Below are 19,632 nucleotides of genomic sequence, written 5' to 3'. Positions count from 1 at the left end.
ATGAGGTCAGGTGGTCAATTGAAACCAGGACATAGGATTGTGTGGACGATTTGACACACCAAGGCAGTATTTGACGTGCAGTGAATGTTCACAGTGAGTAAATAAATACTAGCAAAGAACCACTTTGTTTATTTTTATGCGATATTGTTTATAGAGTTAAACAGGAGTGCAATAAAAAAACTTCTGCAAGTCACGTGATCAATAAATGGGGATTTTCTTATGTCACTGTGTTTGTGAACTGCACTCGTTGACACCATCACTCGCAAAGCAACAGGATCCCAAAGCTAAGAGTGTGGGTAGGACTCCAACACTTTGAATGGAAACGCACAAGCGCACTCCTCGCATAGTAATTAATATTGTTTGCGAAACAGTCGATCTCACAAACTGCCAGGGCACCCATTCTTATCGCCTGTCAAACTCATACCATACATAATACCAGTTAACAAAAGTGGTGCAATGTGTATAAACTAGTTCTGAACTGGAAGCAACAATGTGCACCAAATAACCACTGTAAAACAAAATATTTTTAAAGGGAAGCTGATAACAGTGCAAGATCACTGAATGTATTTTCTACTGAGTGCCCAAATCATGACTTTCCTTCCTAATGTTACTGCTGCCTTTTTAGGATCCATCATAGTTTTCCCCAGGAGCTTCTGCTGTGGTTTTCCCTAGGTGCTTCTCATACAGTTTCTAAGACTGCCGTGACTCACCAAATGATACCAATCATTTCAAAAAGAGACCCACAGTGACTTGTTATGAAATTACTGAAACATTGTACATCACCGTAAACAGGATACAAGCCAGTCACAGTCTAAACACTCATATCTGCCTACAAATACAATCACTACATTTTATAGTAAAATCCTGTGAAGCGCTCCAAGACACTACCAGGTGTGAAGGGCGTCAGTTGTTGTTCAGTATAAACGTCAGTTGTTGTTCAGATGTCTCGGCGATGTGATAAGGAGCTACATCAAACACAAGTGGACATTTCGCCCACAAAATATAGTCGATTTGCTTTCCAGTATGTTCTGTGAAGCTCTTTGAGACGTCTCGAAGATTCATAAGGCGCGATATCAAATGCAAAGAATAATATTTATACTTATTTTATTTATTATCACAATGGCATAAGAAGGAAGTTCCTGCTCTGTACTTTGGGAAAAAAGTAATAGACAGGATCAAAGAGAACTAAATAAACAATGACATAATCCCACGGTTCAGATGAAGTTGGATTTTGGTTTCGCTACTGAGGATGTTAATTCAATCGTTAATTTCATCACTACTTTGTAACTGCCTCTTACCTATCTATAGCTACGTACAGTAATTAATCACAGTTCATATAAGAGCTTTCAGTTAAAAGCTACAGTAAAGCAATCCCGTTACATTTAGCAACATTTAACTCACCCCGTTTGTCAGAACAGACAATAATATTAGTAATCATCTAGGAAACCGATGAAACCTTCAGTGTCCATTATGAAATAGTTCACAGCAACTTCAGAGACTGTCATTCCTCCTGCCTTTCAAGACTATTGCAACCAGAGCAAATGACTCTCTTCAAAGGTGTGTTCAACCTTAAATAAGGATTATGCAAAAAAAAGTGCAGTGGATATCTGATTATAGGCTTGCATTGCACATTCCTTCTACATCATTCATGCTGAATTAGAAGATCGCTCTCAACCTCCTGCCAGTCAGTACATGCATCTCTGTCTGCAGTAAAGTTGAAGTCAAAACTTAATACTATGAAATAGATACAATTCACGCAATATGAAAAACACTAATAAACCCCCTTCTGTTAGGAAATCAAAGGCAGATGCTACTTTGAAACTTGCCATAGGTGGACTGCGGGGGAACAGACACAACAGTTCTGCAAAATTACAGTGACAAAAAGGTCAAAGTAAAACTGTAATGATGCCTCCTAACACCCACTGAAACCCTCAACACTAGATATTTAATTTGATCTGTAGATACAGAGATGACACAAGTGCAAGTTTTACAAAATAACAATCACCACTAAATTCCCTGTAATTAAAAGAAAACAGTGGCTCCCAGCAAAAATGATGCTTTAACTCGGTGATCTTTATCAGCTCTTCCCTTCAACATCTTTTTTAAATAGCTGGTGAAATACAGTGGGACCCCACTTGAGGGTGGACCCTAACATTTATTCTCCAGATGCCTTGCAGCAAATGATGTCCACTCACTCATACATGTACATATCTGACAACAGCATATTGTGAAGTGGAGAAACATGTTGAGCTTTTGAAATCCAGACAAATTTGCAGCACTTCCCAACCATTTCAATGTAATAATTATTACAATTAAATTGCATCATAATGACTAGTCGACATATCAAACAGTGATAGTTATCATAATCAATCAGTTATATAAAATTACATGGAATGGTACAGCTCAGAAACAGGTCTTTCGGCCCAACTATTCCATTCCAAAGACTCTTCACCAAGCCTCCACCTCTATTCTCCTTTAATAATACTCCTTGCATTTGATAAAGCACTTTTCATGTCTTCTAGACATCTCAAAGCACTTCACAGAATATAATGTAAAGTGAATTTACTGTATATTTGTGGGTGAAACACAGCGGTCAATTGGCACAGCAGTGTCCCACAAACAGTCGTGGATTGAGTGACCAATTTATTATTGTTTTTTTTCTTGAGAGATTATTATCAGGCATGTGGACTAAGGAAACTTACCCAAAGTTTTGCCCTGCCAGGAATCGAACCCAGGTCTCTCTCATGCGAGGCGAGTGCTCTAACCACTGAGCTACAGGACTCCACATGAGCTACAGGACTCCTAACCTATGATATTCTCCCTCATATACACATCCAAGTTTCCTTTTAAATATTTTGATGCTTTCTGCTTCAAGCACAGATTCCAGCAGTGAGTTCCACATTCTTAACACCCACTGACCCTTTGAAGAAGTCTGTGTTATTACTCTTAAATTCACATTCCCCTTATCATAATAATCTTTGCATTTGTTACTGCACCTATAACATTGGAAGGTCTCCAAATGCTTCAGAGTTTTTCTGGAAAAGTGTATTGACTGGATATTGTAGGTGAACATGGTAGCCAATTTGAGCACAGCAATGTTCCACAAACAGCCATGAAATGGTTAAGCAATTTTATCTAGAGGTTTGTTGGTCAACATGCCATTCTTTTTGAATCAGAACATGGCGCCTCAGTTTTACATAACGTAACATACCACAATTTTATCCAGAGGTTTGATATCTGACAGGTTGGACCGACAGCACTGCATCAGAGTGTCACCTTTGACCATGAGCTCAAAGTCCTGTGGAGTCCTGTGGCTCAGTGGTTAGAGCACTCGCTTTGCAAGCGAGAGACCTGAGTTCAATTCCAGGCAGGGCGAAACCTTGGGCAAGTTTCCTTACTCCACACGCCTAATAATAATCCCTCCAAAAACCAAAAACAATAATAAATTGGTCATTTTCAATCTACGACTGTTTGTGGGACATTGCTGTGCGCAATTGGCTGCCGCGTTCGCCCACAAATATACAGTCAATTCACTTTACAGTGTGTTCTGTGAAGCGCTTTGGGACGTCCTCCTGACGTGAAAAGCGCTATATCAAATGCAAGGATTATTATTATATTACTATTATTATTATAAGTCCCAGTGTGGGTCTTCAACCCACCCACAGAGACAAGAGTGCTACCAACTGAGCTAGGCTGACATCTTTCTCCAACACATTTCATATGATATTATCCTAACTGGGACCCATTCTATTATCTTCTAATGCTAGTGCTCTTTTCAGATATCTGGCACACATGAAATGTGTATTGCAATCTTTTTGTTGTGATGTGCTGTGTTGCTGCACGTAGGCACTGTTTCTCATTACTTTGTCTCGGTCACACTGTCCTCCCAACTGATAATCAATATCCTCTTGCATAGCACGCACATATCCTACTTTGGTTATGATCCAACTGTCAGGGTCACAGGGGAGTGCTGGATTGACACTGGCTTGTACATTGTGTTTATACCGTCTCATGATCCATTGCTTCTCCGGAGGTCTCTCAATGCAATATGCCTATGACATACACAGTTGCTTCACTTTACCCTATATTGTGTGAAGCGCTTTTGAGATGCCCTCCCAATGTAAAAGGCACTAAATCAAATTTAAGGATTATTACAACAAACAACAACAACCGCTTGAATTTATACAGCACCCTTCACACAGGTAGCATCCTGGAGAGCTTCAAAGTGGCAGAGTCTGATAATGAGCCGGGGGAGAGGGAGTGGGGAGGTGACTGTAAGCACAATCCAAAAGAAGGTGTTTAGGCAGGATTTGAAAGTGGGGAGGGAAGGGGCAAGGCAGAGGGATTGAGAGAGCCAGCCAAACGGAGGCAGCGGATGGGGGAGTCAGGGTAAGCAAATTATTGTACTAATATAAGAGTTTGAAATAGAGGGGGTTGGCTGGAGAGTAAGGGAGGGGCATTAGGCTGAGTGGAGGCTCATTTGGAGTATAAACAGTGGCATGGATTAATTGAATGGCCTGCTTCGTTGCAGTAGACTCTTATCTAATTCTATGCAAGAGTGAAGCTCAGATTTTGTAACTGGACACAGGCCATAAGGGCACATCATTGATGAGCTGTTTTATAATTTCCCACTGGTTGTACGAAGTCTGTTTTGATTACAGTATACCAGCAGGATCCTACTATTTTAAGGCCCAGAACAAAGAAAAATCTCCAGACAGGTAATCAATGTGAAGGTACTAGCAGAAACATAAATCTAATTCTGCAATGCATTGAGAGAATTTGATTACAAGTCAGACTTGGTTAGTCTATATTGTATAATACATTACTGCGACCGCATTTGCAATGCTGGATGAATTTTGGCCACATTACATTCAAATAAACTGAGGCATTGGAGAGGGTTGAAGGAAGAAAATAATTTATAACATAATTTACAGCTTGAAGGCTGAGAAATTCCTCTTAAAGCTAAGTGCAGCAACTTTCATAACACAATAGCGATCTATCAGCCCTCACTATAAGTGCCCAGCTTAGCAATCTGTTTGACATCGATCATATTGAATGTTCCCCAATGCGCTGAATGCAATGATCAATTTTAGAGTTCCAGCTCATGAATCACATGCAACTTTCAACTGCAGATATTGAGTGATTCACCCTGCCTCAGCTGGAACATTCTCACCTCTGAATCAGAAAGTTAAAATCCCACATTATCTAGGCTGACACTCCAATACACTGCTAGGAGTTTTCTACTTTGGAGGTTCTGTCCTTCAGATGAGACGTTACACAGAGATCCCACCTGTCAGTTCGGGTGGATGTTAAAAATCCCAAGGTATTATTCAAAAACAGAAGGGACTTTCTCAACGTTCCTGGCCAACAAGCCCCAAAATTATCTGTCTCATTCATCGACAAAATACACAGTCAATACATTTTGCAGTCTTCTTGGAGTAATAGGAGTAACTTGAGGTTTTGAAAAGCCTAATCCTAAATCGCTGTCTAGGCCACTGTAAAATAATATGTTATGCCAGCTTTATTTATCTGAAACAACAAAGAATTGAGGAATGACTTGAATTAATATGACCCATACTGAAGTCACTACACCACACCCTGCAAAGTGCTGGTTTGGCGAAATGTGCAGGGCAAAGATTGAAAAAGGGCAGAGCATCCACAGTGTAAACCATCTGTTGGCAGTATTATTGGTATAAAATAACTTTCTTTTAAATTCTAAGCAAACAGACGCCAGTTCAATTCAAAATATGAGTGCATTCCTCACACAGCAAGTTCCTAATCTTGAAAGAGATCAGGAAGCAGATCGCTTGCCTGTTCCCTCCGCCAGGAAATGGTTCATGACCCAAAGAGACTGAAAGAATTACAGGGAAATGAAAACACTCTACACACAAAGAAAATAATAATCCTTACATTTCCTACTGCATCTTTCACATCAAGAGGATATCTCAAAGAGCTACCGAGTATTTACCGCAAAATGTAGTGACTGTATTTTGTAAGCGAATACAGCAGCCAATTCACACACAGCGGTGTCCCTCAAACAGCCATGAATGTCCGATTTTAATCCAGGAGACTGTTTTAGCCAGGACACGAGAAGAAACTCCTATTTTTTGAATAGTGCTACAGGGTCTTTAATGTCCACTGGAATAAGCAAAGGGACATTAGTTTAACATCTCATCTAAAAGATGTTCGCTCCAACAAGTCACTGTATTCCCAGCACTGCATTAGTGTCAGCCTACACTATGTGGGTTCAAAGTTCTAACATGGGGCTAGAATTCTGACTCAGAGGTGAAATTCTGACTCCCACCGTCGCCCGACTCCACTGGCTCCCCATCCCCCAGAGGATCGAGTTCAAGATCCTCGTCCTCACTTTTAAGGCCATCACATGGCCTTGCCTTCTCCTTCCTCTCTGACCTGCTGACTCCCTACCAACCTGCCCGCTCCCTCTGTTCAGCGGGCTCCGGCCTGCTCCATGTCTCCCAACCGACCCGCCCTACCAACGGTGGCCGGGCTTTCAATCTCTCCGCCCCCACACTCTGGAACTCCATCCCACGATCCCTTCGCTTCGCTTCCTCCCTTGTCTCCTTCAAGGCCGGTCTCAAGACCCTTCTCTTTGACCGTGCCTTTAGTCTCCCTCCCACCTCTCTGCCTTCCCTCACCCCTAAACCAGCCCTCCCCCATGCTCGGGCCGCGACACCTGACTGTTCCGCACTTTGGGATGTCCTCCCAACGTGAAAGGCACTCTATAAATGTAATGTTGTTGTTGAAAGTGCTACCAACTGAACCAGGCTGACCAATTACTACAAGAAGCATAACATCTGTACCAAAAAGATACCATAAATAGCAAAGAGATGAATAACCAAATTGCATCCAACCTTTGGGATGACTTTGGAGGAGAGTAAAATATTGCCCAGCTTTACAAGTACAATTAGGCCAGTATTGCCAAGACTGGTACAAAATACCAAACTCATAATAGACACCTTGTGCCTGAAATTCCAACTTCCTACTTGTGAGATCATTTTAAATTTAAGATGACGCAGAATTGTGGAAAATTCTTAAATTTAGCCTTAATTTGGAAGCCGTTTTCTTCTTTGAAGTGCAGGATAACACTTTCAAAATGAAGACTGAATTTAAGAATTTTCCACAATTCTGCACAATCTTAAATTATAAGGCTAACCAATCTCACAGGCAAAGCCTAAGTGGAATTTTGGATAACAAATTTAGAGTTATTCCTCACTCAGGTGTCAATGACTATCCACATACTTCACAGAAAAATCTGGCCCAATATTTAAATCTTTTTGAATTCAAGATTTACTGAGGCTGCCTATTTGTCCTAATAATCACCATTATCGAGAGCTTGTATGCTTTACTTCAGTGCCCACACGCGTATAATTTGAACAGAACATATAATTTGTATACCATGTTCATCCGCACAATCAGAATCCATCTGCTGCTCAGCCAGGGTAGTGTACGAAGAACAGTAAACCCACTTGCACCTCCAACTGGCCCAGGCACAGGGCCCAGGAAGTGACACTGGCATTGACCCGATGATCTGCAAGTCAGCTATTTTTTTAAGTGGGCAAAAAAGCCGGACTGCAATTTGAAGCGAGGCAGCCCGCTTTCTGCTCCCATTTTAGACTTCTTTGGTAAGAAAATGTCAGGGTCTACACCCCAATAGCACCATACGTGAATTTCAAGTAGAAGTTGTCATAGGGAGAGTTAAAAACATACGCTGTACTGAAGCAATCCTGAAACACGGCAGCCATCGAAGACTGAGGAATGACTAGTCCTGTAAAGCGACTTGTGTTTGGACTTGACTTGGGAGTCTGCAGGGAGTTACATTTCAGAACATTGAGTGTGGTGGATTAACCTCAATTAGCTTACAAATACAGTGTCTAATAGACTTTGAATCTAGGTCAATCTCAGAAAAACAGAAATTATAAATATTTACCAAGAAAGTACAGCATGGAAACGGACCACTCAGTCCAAACAGTCCATGCCAGTGTTTATACTCCACAGGAGTCTCCATCAATTCCTTGCTCTCTCCTGTACCCTTCTATCCTGTGAAGGGCTAGCTTCCTCTTGAATGCATCAATATTATCTGATTCAGCAACCGCTTCAGGCAGTAAGGTGCATAATCTCACTTTCCTCTGCATGAACTATTTCCTCCTAATTTCTCTTTTAGATCCAAGAGATGCTATCTAATATTTATGTCCCCTGTTTATGGAGTGCCCAACCAGCAGAGACAGCATATCTATGCTAACCTTACCAAACCCTTTCATAAGTTTCAACACCTCCATTGGGTCCCCTCTTAAACGTCTCTTCTCTAAAAGAGAGGTGCACATCAGATTCAGAATAAGAGTCATAGACCACCACTGCACGCAAAATTCAAATTTTTTCTTTTGATTCCCCATTTCACTTGACGTGGAAGCCTCATCTCCATTGCTATAACTTTGCAGGAGTGTCAAATCTTTTCAAAGAGGAATTAACCTCTAAAACTGGGTGAGAATCTGCTCAGCCTGTGCAGCATGCATGTACAAACCCAAGCGAACAAGTTAGGGTGTGGTACGCCCAAAGACTTGGCTGCTTTCTCGCTGGTAAACAGTGCAAGCACAGGAAAGTGCTGTTGGGCATCCTGCCCTCTGAACACAAGTTCAAGCTTTCATCTTTGTATGCAGAGTGACAGAGCGTTTATCAGCCAAACTCTTCCGAATTTGCTGAGTTGAAGCCAATTCACCCCCTTTCAAATGCACCTCTCATCTTCATTTCTGTGAAGTCAAATTCTGATAAGAACATTAATGCTTGCCAGGAAACATTATGGTTCAATCGACCTCAGTCTTTGATCAGAATTTTTACCAAAAAACAACCCGATAAAAATAGCTCATTTGCAAACCTGCACGGCAGCCCAATTATTCAAACGACAATGTAACCTAAAACAGAAAAATACTTCAAACAGTAAAAATCCAATCAGACTTGTAAAATACGTTACTTTCTGTAGTTGGAATTTGATGACAGAGTCAATTAAATGGTGTTAGATTTAAAAACAGGATAATAATTGACCACAAAATGTAAAATACTACAGATGCTGAGAAATCTGAAACAAAAACAGAAGTGGTTAGGAACACTCAGCAGGTCAGATAGCATCTATGGAGAAGGAAAAGTAAGTCAACGTTTCGGGTCCACGACCCTTCATCAGAACTGGGGCATGTTGGGAGAGAGAGGCTTTTAAGGGGTAACAGAGAGAGGGGAGGCAGGGCAAGGAAGACAAAGGAGAAAATGGGGTACCACTTTGCCACTTTAGGCATGGCCCGGGAACTGTAAGAGCAAATGGCAAATTATGTGTTACACTGCATTCTGTGCTTGCATCTGGTATGTATTTATCTGTAGTAAACCAACCGGAGAAAAACAACTCTACACTATTACTCAAATGTTCCAAACTGAAACCATAATTCAGTGTTAACTCCGGACTTGTTTTACCCTATATTTCCAAGGTGAGATATTCTGCCATTCACTAATTTTAATAACTTTGCTGAGTTGCAGACTAAGGTGTAAATTACTTAGAGTCAGCAAAAATGTATAATTTTCAACCACTCCCGATATTGAATCTCGTTAAATACTGGCGTAAAATTCCTATTCGCCAGAACCAAAAAATGGCTAATTATACTTGTTGATACATTGTTAAAGACCACAGAGGATGTATTCATAACTGCTGATTATGAGGGGTGAACGGTGCCATTTAACTTTAACTGTACGCATGTTGGGAGGCCGTTCAATCTTTCCCTGCTCTGTAGTCTATTGCAAAAAGCAGCCTGAAAACATTTGACTTTGTATATGGATTAAAAGATCTTTGAATGTGATGTGCCACATTATTGATATTTTCTCTAATGGAGCTGATACAAGTAGTAAATATTCTGTCAGCTATCCTTAGCATTACGGTTGCAGTGTATTGGAGTCCCTCAGGGCTAATAAATCTTTCGTAATTGATGACGTCACGATGTGGAAGCACCGACCCATGATTGCTCCCCATTATAATGTGGTTCTGGATTTTATGGGTCATTGTCGTAACTACAGTAGCTTTCTAATGGGGCTCTGCTGAATATTGAATAGTTCTAATTGTTCTATTCTCATTCCCATTTCCAAACTCCTCCACGTCCTCATCGACCCTAACTTCTGCAATCTCCTGCTGCTCTATTCTCCTATCCATTTTCTTCGCTCTGCAAACTCAGGCTTGTTACACATCCCTTGCCTTTCCACTCCATCGATGGGATAGCTGTCAGCCACAATGCCTCGCTCCCTGAAGTCTATCCCAACATCCCTAAATCTCATCCCATATTCCTTTTTACAAAACTTATCAACCGTGCCTTTGTTCACCTTTCTCCTACCTCCTCTATCCCACCCCCTCCCCAGCCCCTACCTTGCTCCACTTTAACACCTTCCCTATAAAGAGAATCGAGACCTTAGCCAAAGTGAAAGGCACTTTATAAATGTAAGCTGTGATTGTTGAATGATGCTCAAATATTCATTTTGACCTCCAGGGAACGAAAACCAAATAATTGTTTGATGCAAGAAAAGAATTCCAGCAAGTCAAATTTCATTGGAAACAATTTACTTTCTGAAGTTATAATTTAAGTTGGAATTAAATGGAGCTTCCTGTTGGAAGCCTGTATGCCTTTTGTTTATTCCACAGATGTTTCTGGAATCTCCCAAAACATTTTCATTGCTCCAGAATTGCAAGACTGGAATAGCAAACTTTGGCAAATGGCTTGTTGCAATAAGTAAAGGCATCAAGTGCAATTTATTTATGGTTCTCGTAAATGGCAAAGGCAGAAATAGCACAATTTCTACACTATGTCAATAACATTTGCGAATGTTCGCAAAAGATCAGTGAAAGGGTTTTACACACATTTATATCCACACAGTAAATTATATTCTAACACTCCCCCCCACCCCCATGACAAATTCCTTGGAGTAATATTTTCCAATAGGTAGTTTTTGTATGCAAGATGGTTCAAGACATAAAAAATATTTCAGGCGGCCTTTTAAAATGTCTCCGTGGACCTGTTTAGACCCCTCTCCGCTTTGGGTTGTCTGGAAGTGGCCTGTGAGCAGCAACAGAGGGCAGCACCACCTCAGGAAGGTGCTTCACTCTCTGGAAGCCGCCATCAAGATGATTGCTAAATGGTTGGAGTGGGTGTGAGTCAATTTGAAACACACCTGCACATAAACAAGAGTCTCTCCTCCAGCAAGGCACCGACTGCAAAATCCTGCTATTTTACATTCAGTTTTTGTTTGCAAACAAACAATGGAAAAAAACACACACATATTTCGATCGCTCTCTGCTTATTTTATAAACATTTCGGTTAAAGAGCACATAGGAAGTAAATACTTGCAGAATGTTTTCCTGCAGCCAGAGAAACATTTGTAGCCTATTGCGAACATATTGGAACACCAAGACGAATGGTCTGCGACTGGAGAAAAGAAACCAGGTGCATACCCGCTTTGACCAGCTTGCTCTGCAAGGAACGATGCAACATTTCAGCTGGAATTCCTGGTGGTTGGGCAGAGATTCCAAGGCCATCTGGAAGTGATGTTTGAAACAGTTTGCACTTAAAACAAACGGTTCAATCTGATGAATAGAAGAAGGCTAAAAGTACATAGTGCGTACTCTGGGCTGAATCTAGAGTTTCTGACATCTGTTTGTTGATATGGGACTTTTCTCCTGAGTTCACAATGGTGCACGTGGATTCAATGGCAAAAAAAACCCCTATGTACAATGCTTCAGACCTAACCCCATTCACCCAAATGGTTAGACAGTGAAGAGAGGTCGGAGTGAATCATTTACATTATTGTCTTAGTGACACATACTCCATATGACCAGCAATAGACTGCCCAGGGCCCTTGAGCAAACATCAGTCATCTGATTTCTGCCTTTATGGTTCCGAGCTCCTGGGGGTGCAGTGGAGAGGCTTTCCTTTGCAAAGTCCAGGATCAAGCAGTAAGGTGGATTTATGGCAAACACGAGAAGCAGCTGCAGCAAGGGAGGCCTACACTGACCTGTTGCTAAGCACCTTTGAAGCGGAGACTGCGGGCATGTCTATTTGCCAAAGCCCCTCACATGAGGACCTGGATTAAGCAGCTCGTGCTGAGTGAATCTGGTAGACGGCATTGACTTGGAACTCGAGAACATCAAGGTGGCTAGCACATCACCAGCTGTCCTGTGAAGGTCCTCACACCACACGAAAGGTAATGTCCACCAGATAGCTAATAAGGAAACTTGGGGCGACAGTTGCCGGTAGGTGTTACCTGGAGTCCAAGTTCCTGAACACACGTTCACACATCCAGTACCTGCAATCCATCTTGATTGGTTTGTGAGAGTTAAGCAACTGTGCTTAAGCTCTGCACCACCAACTGATGGAACCATCGCTCAATGGGAAGGGTTATGTATCTGAGCTCCGGACAGAAAGATGGTGGTAATGCTCTCATGTATTTCTCATGAAGGGAATTCCTAGGTGGAATGCCATCCACCTAGTGAGGGCTCAAACCCACGCTTGTTAGATGTCAAATGACCAGCTAGTGACTATCCTCATTGTGGGGAGGGAGGAGATAAGTGGGGACTCCTTGGAGCTGAATTGGCTCTAAGGTGACATGCCTGGCATTGGAATGTCAGAATCGAGCTAGCCTTCTGTGGCGGTCTCGGGAGTCCAGTTCCTGAGCCAGGCAGGTCTGTAGTATTCCAAGGACCACTGATACAGCACAGGCAGCCTGGCTCATATGCAGGACCTGGAAGAGCAGACCAGTCACTGGAGGCAGGGAGTCATCCCATTCAGCTCATGTTGACCCTGAAAACCAAAGCCCTCACCAATAGGATGGTCCTACATGGACAAGCAGTGGGCGAACGCGGCAGCCAATTGCGCACAGCAATGTCCCACAAACAGTCGTAGATTGAAAATGACCAATTTATTATTGTTTTTGGTTTTGGCGGGATTATTATTAGGCTGTGTGGAGTAAGGAAACTTGCCCAAGGTTTCGCCCTACCTGGAATTGAACTCAGGTCTCTCGCTTGCAAAGCGAGTGCTCTAACCACTGAGCTACAGGACTCCACTCTGGATCCCCAAGCCTTGGCTCTTGCTGGAATTAGGTAAGCAGGATACATCCCTCCAGTGCGTTCCATTCCAACAAATATGTCAGGACATATAGGTGGGATGCATGGAACTTTCAGTTTGGTTTAGATTCTCTTAAGCATGGTGATGGGTTTCCGCATGTGTTAAGACACCCAGCTGACCAAAAATACTAAAATGTTCAACATGAAGTGAAAGTGTTTTGTTGCTTTTACTGCAACACACTCCACTTGTAGTGCTCTGTGTGGTGTTACTCATTTGCATTCAGTAACAACTTCTTCCATTCAATATAATTAGTATAAGTTTTGTAACTCAAGGGAGTTGAATCTGTATCAGACACATAAGACACCATAAGAGTGAATCACAGCTTCTTCCTTTCTCTTGCAGGTCCCAATGTCATATGATAATAATAATAATCCTTGCATTTGATATATAGCACCTGATCATGTCTTCGAGACATCTCAAAGTGCTTCACAGGACTTTACTGTGACGTTTATTGACTATGTATTTGTAGGCAAACATGGCAGCCAATTTATGCAATGCACCCTCCCACTTGCACTCTGACCTCTCCATCCATGGTCTTCTACGCTGTTCCAATGAGCCATAGTGCAAGCTCGATGAACAGCACCTCATCTATCTGCTAGGGACCTTATAGCCCTCTGGCCTAATATTGGTTTCAACAATTTCAGACCATAACAGCTCACCTTCCTCCTAGCATCCTTTTGTAACCATTACCATAGTATCTGGGTCCCAGACACACCTTTTCTTTCTCCGGTCTGCCTATTCTGTTGCAATTTCCTTCCCACTTTTAGGTGGATTTTGCACAATCACAATTAGATTTCAACAGTGATATTTTAAAGTCACTTCCAAGGGACTTTTTTCTCTCGCCCAAAGAGTCATGAAAATATTTTAATAATGATAATAATAATCCTTGCATTTGATATAGTGCTTTTCACGTTTTCTAGATGTCTCAAAGCGCTTCACAGTAAAATGAATTGACTGTATATCTGTGGGTGAAATGCGTCAGCCCATTGCGCACAGCAGTGTCCCACAAATAGTCGTGGATTGAAATGACCAATTTATTATTGTTTTTTTTTGAGGGATTATTATCAGGCACGTGGAGTAAGGAAACTTGCCCAAAGTTTCACCCTGCCGGGAATCAAACCCAGGTCTCTCGCTTGCAAAGCGAGTGCTCTAACCACTGAGCTACAGGACTCCACAGGACTTAAGTCATCCTGCATGAGGGTAGTACTCCTTTGCAGACAAAGAAAGACTGCATGGTTTGCTTACCTTAAATCAGAGAGTTCATAGTACACATTCCTGGCCTCATCCTTAATGTATACAGCAACATTTTGAGATTCCAATACTTTCATAGTGAGTTGCTGATGGAAGGCACCTACAAAGAGTGCATGAACTGTGTCCATAGTTGTGATTTCATTTGGCATCGCAATCTTTTTGATTTCATCTCCATATTGCAGATATAGAACACCTACAGATATAAAGGAAAATAAATCAGTGAATATTCAACAAAATCAACTTGCATTTATGTAGTGACTTTCACATAGGATAATATCTCGGAGTCTTAATCAAAGTTGAGCAGAAGTAAATGGTCCCAATAATCTTAAAAGTTAAAATCAGTGCCACACACACACACACACACACTCACATATGTATATAACCTTCTCATTTTGACAAGGTTAAGATTTTCTTACCAAGCATCTACATTTTCTAACTGCAACCAATGAACTTTATTGTCCACATGTTTTCTTATACTTTTACCTTCAAACTATGGATTCGTAAGCTGAAAAGTTTTCTGAAGGATATTGTAATTCGATACAGCACCTTCCAATTTGGCAGGACATCTCAAAGTGCTTCAGAGGATTTTACTGTAAAGTTAGTGACTGTATATTTTGTAGATGAAATATTATTTTACTTGAAGTTATTCAAACAAAAATATTGAAACAGTCAAAATGAGTGACTATCATGGCTTTTATTGTGCCAAAAGCTTTCCTATTTATTTATGTTTGACAGAACCAGGCTACAACACAGTACAGTGTACTACAGTATGACCTGCGAACATTCCTTATGATCTCACCATAGAATTAAGTGAAGGACAGCTCCATAGGAGTAATTATGCAACATCCATAATGCTGTCTTTTCTTATTCTCATGTAGTTCTGGGCAATAGCAGGCAGCCACAGGATCAACAGAGGAATAAAACAAAAGCACAGAGCTGTAGGTGGTCACAGGCTGCCTGCCTTATTGCATTCCAGGCAGTTTAAAGAAGTCATCTGGCAATACTCCAGTGTGAACAGTACCACAGAGCAATAGGATTTGGATGCACCCTTAATTCACTGTAAGTTTATGATCTTAGTCATGGAATGGATCACTCATTGAGCCCAGGCTGGGGCTTCTTCAGAGAGGGGGGTGAAAGAACTTGCACTTTTATTATAGCACCTATAATGTTGAAAACTAATAATATTTGTATTTGTTATGGCACCTTTCACATCATAAAACTCTCACACCATTACTGCGAAGTGGACTGACCATGTATTTGTAGGCGAACACGGCAGGCCAATTGCACACGATAACAAAAAATTACATCTGTATAGTTCTTTCACGTCGGGAGTAAGTCCCAAGGAGGTGGACAGTCAGGGATTTGGACCAGAGCTGGGGTTGGGATCAGGAGTGGTGAAGGAGACAACAACAACTTGGATTTATATAGCGCCCTCCTCGCCGGGCGGCATCTTAGAGCACTTTGACACAGCAATTTCCCACAAACAGACATGAAACAAATGACAAGTTCATTTGTAGGGGAGATGGTTGGTCAGGACTCCAGGAAAAACTCCCTTCTCTAAAGTTCTTCTCAAAGTTCGTCAGAATAATTCTTATTACGTGCCGTGACCAGACAAGTGTAGCAATTTTATTTTGCGCATAGCAAAGTCTTCACAGCTATGAGAAATTAATCTAGAAGATTGTTAGTAAGGACACAGATGGAAACTCCCCTCTTTTTGTCACAGGATCTTTAAATTCACTTGAACAGGGAGATGGGATCTCGATTTAACAGCTCGTCTGAAGGACGGAACCACGAACAATACTAACACTCCCCAGGTACGCAGTGAAGTGTCAGCCAAGCCTATGAGATCAAGTCCCGTCACACAGTCAAAAATGCAACCAACTGAGACAAATGAAAAGAAATCAGAAGAAAAGTACCCAGTTTTGTCCATTCCAGCAGCCACACAAGAGTCACAATCACACAAGTTGGACCACAGACAATGCTGTTTAAAAAAGTGTCATATTCATTACATTGGCAAAGACAGTGAGACTAGTGAAGTATATCTCCTTGAATATACTAATGCTCACCTCTTATACAAAACCCTGAAAAAATGAATGGAATCTTTCTTTCCTCACTGTGTGATACACCCAACCCTCACTGGAAATACAGACATCGTTGCAACATTCTCAAGAAGATAATGCAAATCCTTCCCTCACTACAAGTCAAACTGGCTTTGTATGAAATCACAATATGAAATGCAAGCCTTAGTGAGCCATAGCAACCAATACTGTGTCTGAATATGATTGCCACCAATTTTAAATAAACCAGACTTCAGTCATAAAATTGTGGGTTGAAGTCCCATGTTGGGATTTTGAACTCACAGTCTAGGTTGATACTCCAATACAATGCTGGAGGTTTGCTGCATTGTTGGAGGTGCTGTTTTTCGGATGAGACATTAATTCGAGGCCCAGTCTGCCCGTTTAGGTGGACGTCAAATATCCCACGGCACTCTAACTCGATAAAAGAAAGAAGTTTGTCCCAGTGTCCTGGTCAGCAATCCTCAAATAAATTGTTCATTCACTTCATGGCTGTGTGCGCAAGTTAGCTGCTATGTTTGAGTAAATCCTATGAAGCACTTTGAGACATTTCAACAATGTGATAAGGCGCTAAATAAAATGCATGGATTATTATTATTTTTCAATTCAATTGGGACATTGAATTGTCATTAACTAGATTAAAATAATCTATTTTGTAACAGTTAAAAAGCATCTAACTAGCAAAATAATTCCCAGGTTTGCTTTGTCTTATCTGAGTTGCGGTTAAATTCTCGGGATTATTCTTTTTATTTGCTGTACACACAATTCAACACTGTCGGATACAGTGACAGATAAGGCCATTTAAGGACTTGTTATAAATAGGATATGAAGGTTTCATTCCGGTTTCATTATCACTAAGAGTATTAAATAAAATTATGTCTCTGAAAATCATTATCTCTGAAGTCAGATAGGGTTGGACAGAAACAGGCTAGTTAGGTTTGTAAACAAATGGTTCTTGTTATCTTGTGGGAGCAGCAGAGATTGAACTGATACAATGTCAGGAAAATACTAAGATGGACGTTGAGACCAGAAAGGATCATTGTCGTAATGTAAAAAATATTTGCAAAAATAACTGATTATATACCTCAAGATATTCCAAGAGAGATTTGGATGAAGAAGTCCTTTTAGACCATCTGATCTCATCCTTATAGAACACCCACCCATTATCATCCCAATACAGCACAAAGCTCTTTCTCAAATGAGTCCAGTGTCCTGGCTGTACCAACCCTTTCTGGTAACCAGTCCCAGCTATTAATTACCCTCTCTGTGAAGAAATACAGTAATTCCAGTGCTCTATTAAATGTGTCCTTCACAACCCTGAACCGGATGTCAGCCTGGCTCAGTTGATAGCACTCTCACAACTGAATCAAAGATCTTGAAGGTTCAAGCCCTACGTTGGGCATTTGAAACCACATTTTCCAGGCACACACATCTATGTAGTCCTAGGGGTGTGTTTCATTGTTAAGGTGCCGTCCTTAAGATAAGCTGTTAAACCAAAGCCCCACCTGCCTGTTCAAGTGGATATTTAAGATCCATTGACACTACTTCAAAAGAGGAGGGCATTTCTTCTGGTTTCATAACCAACAATCCCATGGACAAAGTTTACTTGCGACATTGCTTTGTGCAAATTCGCTGCCACATTCACCTACAAAATACAGTCACTATACTGTATAGTTCATCCTGTAAAACACTTAGAGGCATCCTCGCAACATGTAAGTTTTGTTTAACCTTTGCCCTCTTAACCTGCTGGATTGGCAAGTATTGTTCTGGGTTTACATTCTCCATCCCATCAAGGCTTTCATATATATTTATAAGGTTTGCTTCAAGGCTGAAGAAATTCTGAGATGTCTCTTAATTCTATCTCACAAACACCTCAGTCAAATTCTCCATCAATAGCTATCTAATTCCCTCTTGACATTTTTGCTGATGCAATCTGACTCCTCCCTCTCCCTGGGTGATCGACTCAATATGGTGAAACCATTCTGTGTAAAGTAATTAAATCTTCCATCCACCGTGTTCAAGTCCATGTGTCTTGGTCTAGATTTTGTGACCATGCTATCAATGCATTGTTAAGAGTTCATTTTATCTATACCCACAAAATACACAGTCAATCCACTTTACAGTATATCCCGTCAAGCGCTTTGAGATGTCTCAATGATGGGATGGGGCGCTATATCAAAAGCAAGAATTATTATTATATATTAGTCCCCTTTAGGATCTTTAATACTTCAAAAGATCTTCCATTCTCTTTCTTAATGTCAAAAGCTCCAGATGCCATATACAAAATGTACACAACAACAACTTGGATTTATATAGCGCCCTCCACACCGAACGGCGTCTCAGAGCGCTTCACAGTAACGGATCCTGGGGCTGAGCCAGGGGGCGGGGGAGGAAGGTGACCACGGCACGGTCGAAAAGAAAGGTCTTCAGCCAAGACCTGAAAATAGGAAGTGAGGGGGTGAGGTGAAGGGAGTGAGGAAGGGAGTTCCAGAGCCTCCTGGCGTAGTGGCTGAAGGCACGGCCGCCGAGGGTGGAGCGGAGGACTCGGGGGACACAAACAAACAGGCCGTTTACAATGGATGGTGACATGATTTGAGGGGCCGATGCATGAAAGGGACAGGTGTCCTTCCTGATCTCTGCTGTTGACAAGCTAATCATAACACTGTTACATGGAAGATGACAGGTGAAGAAATCAAGTTTATATAGTCTTGTGCTGCGACTACACCGGTTAACTCTGACAAGTCAAGGCGAAGAAAGTTTGATTAAAGGAAACCCCTATTGATGCATTGGTGCAGTCGTAAAAAAAATTTCAAACTAGCAGTCGGAATTTCAATTTCCTTTTGTGGATCCTAAACAGTTTCAAATCTGGTAAACCAAACACCTGGAGCCTATAAATCGACAGACATCAGAATGCTGCCTGGGAGCAATTAAAATAGGCATGGCACAGGTTCAGGGTCATCTGTACAGCCTTACTTACTCTACTTCAGCACAATGCAAAAGCACCCATTACCTTTTTTCTTTCCTTCACTTACATTTTCTTTGAAGTGGTGTAAAGAAAGACAGGAAATCAAGGTCATGGTCATTTGTTCTGCTTTTCCTTTGATATCACTGTTTGATGCACAACTCCCCAGACTAAACTGTGGATC

The 19,632-nt window shown here is 41.4% G+C and overlaps 1 protein-coding gene across 7 annotated transcripts in view; it reads right to left on the bottom strand.

Annotated features, from left to right (window-relative positions):
- The window catches only part of si:ch211-207d6.2 (sickle tail protein), a 376,663-nt gene that overhangs the window by 90,372 nt on the left and 266,659 nt on the right, over positions 1–19,632 (bottom strand). For all 7 annotated transcript variants that reach the window (XM_042332375.1, XM_042332378.1, XM_042332376.1 and 4 more), the window contains exon 4: positions 14,406–14,604. In XM_042332375.1, the coding sequence (XP_042188309.1) occupies positions 14,406–14,604 (199 nt within the window). The remainder of the gene's footprint in view (positions 1–14,405; positions 14,605–19,632) is intronic.

This window comes from Callorhinchus milii, unplaced genomic scaffold, assembly GCF_018977255.1.
Source record: "Callorhinchus milii isolate IMCB2004 unplaced genomic scaffold, IMCB_Cmil_1.0 Scaffold2, whole genome shotgun sequence".
NCBI lineage: Eukaryota > Metazoa > Chordata > Chondrichthyes > Chimaeriformes > Callorhinchidae > Callorhinchus > Callorhinchus milii.
Note: the sequence above shows the minus strand (reverse complement) of the source record. Positions and strands in the feature narration are given on the sequence as shown.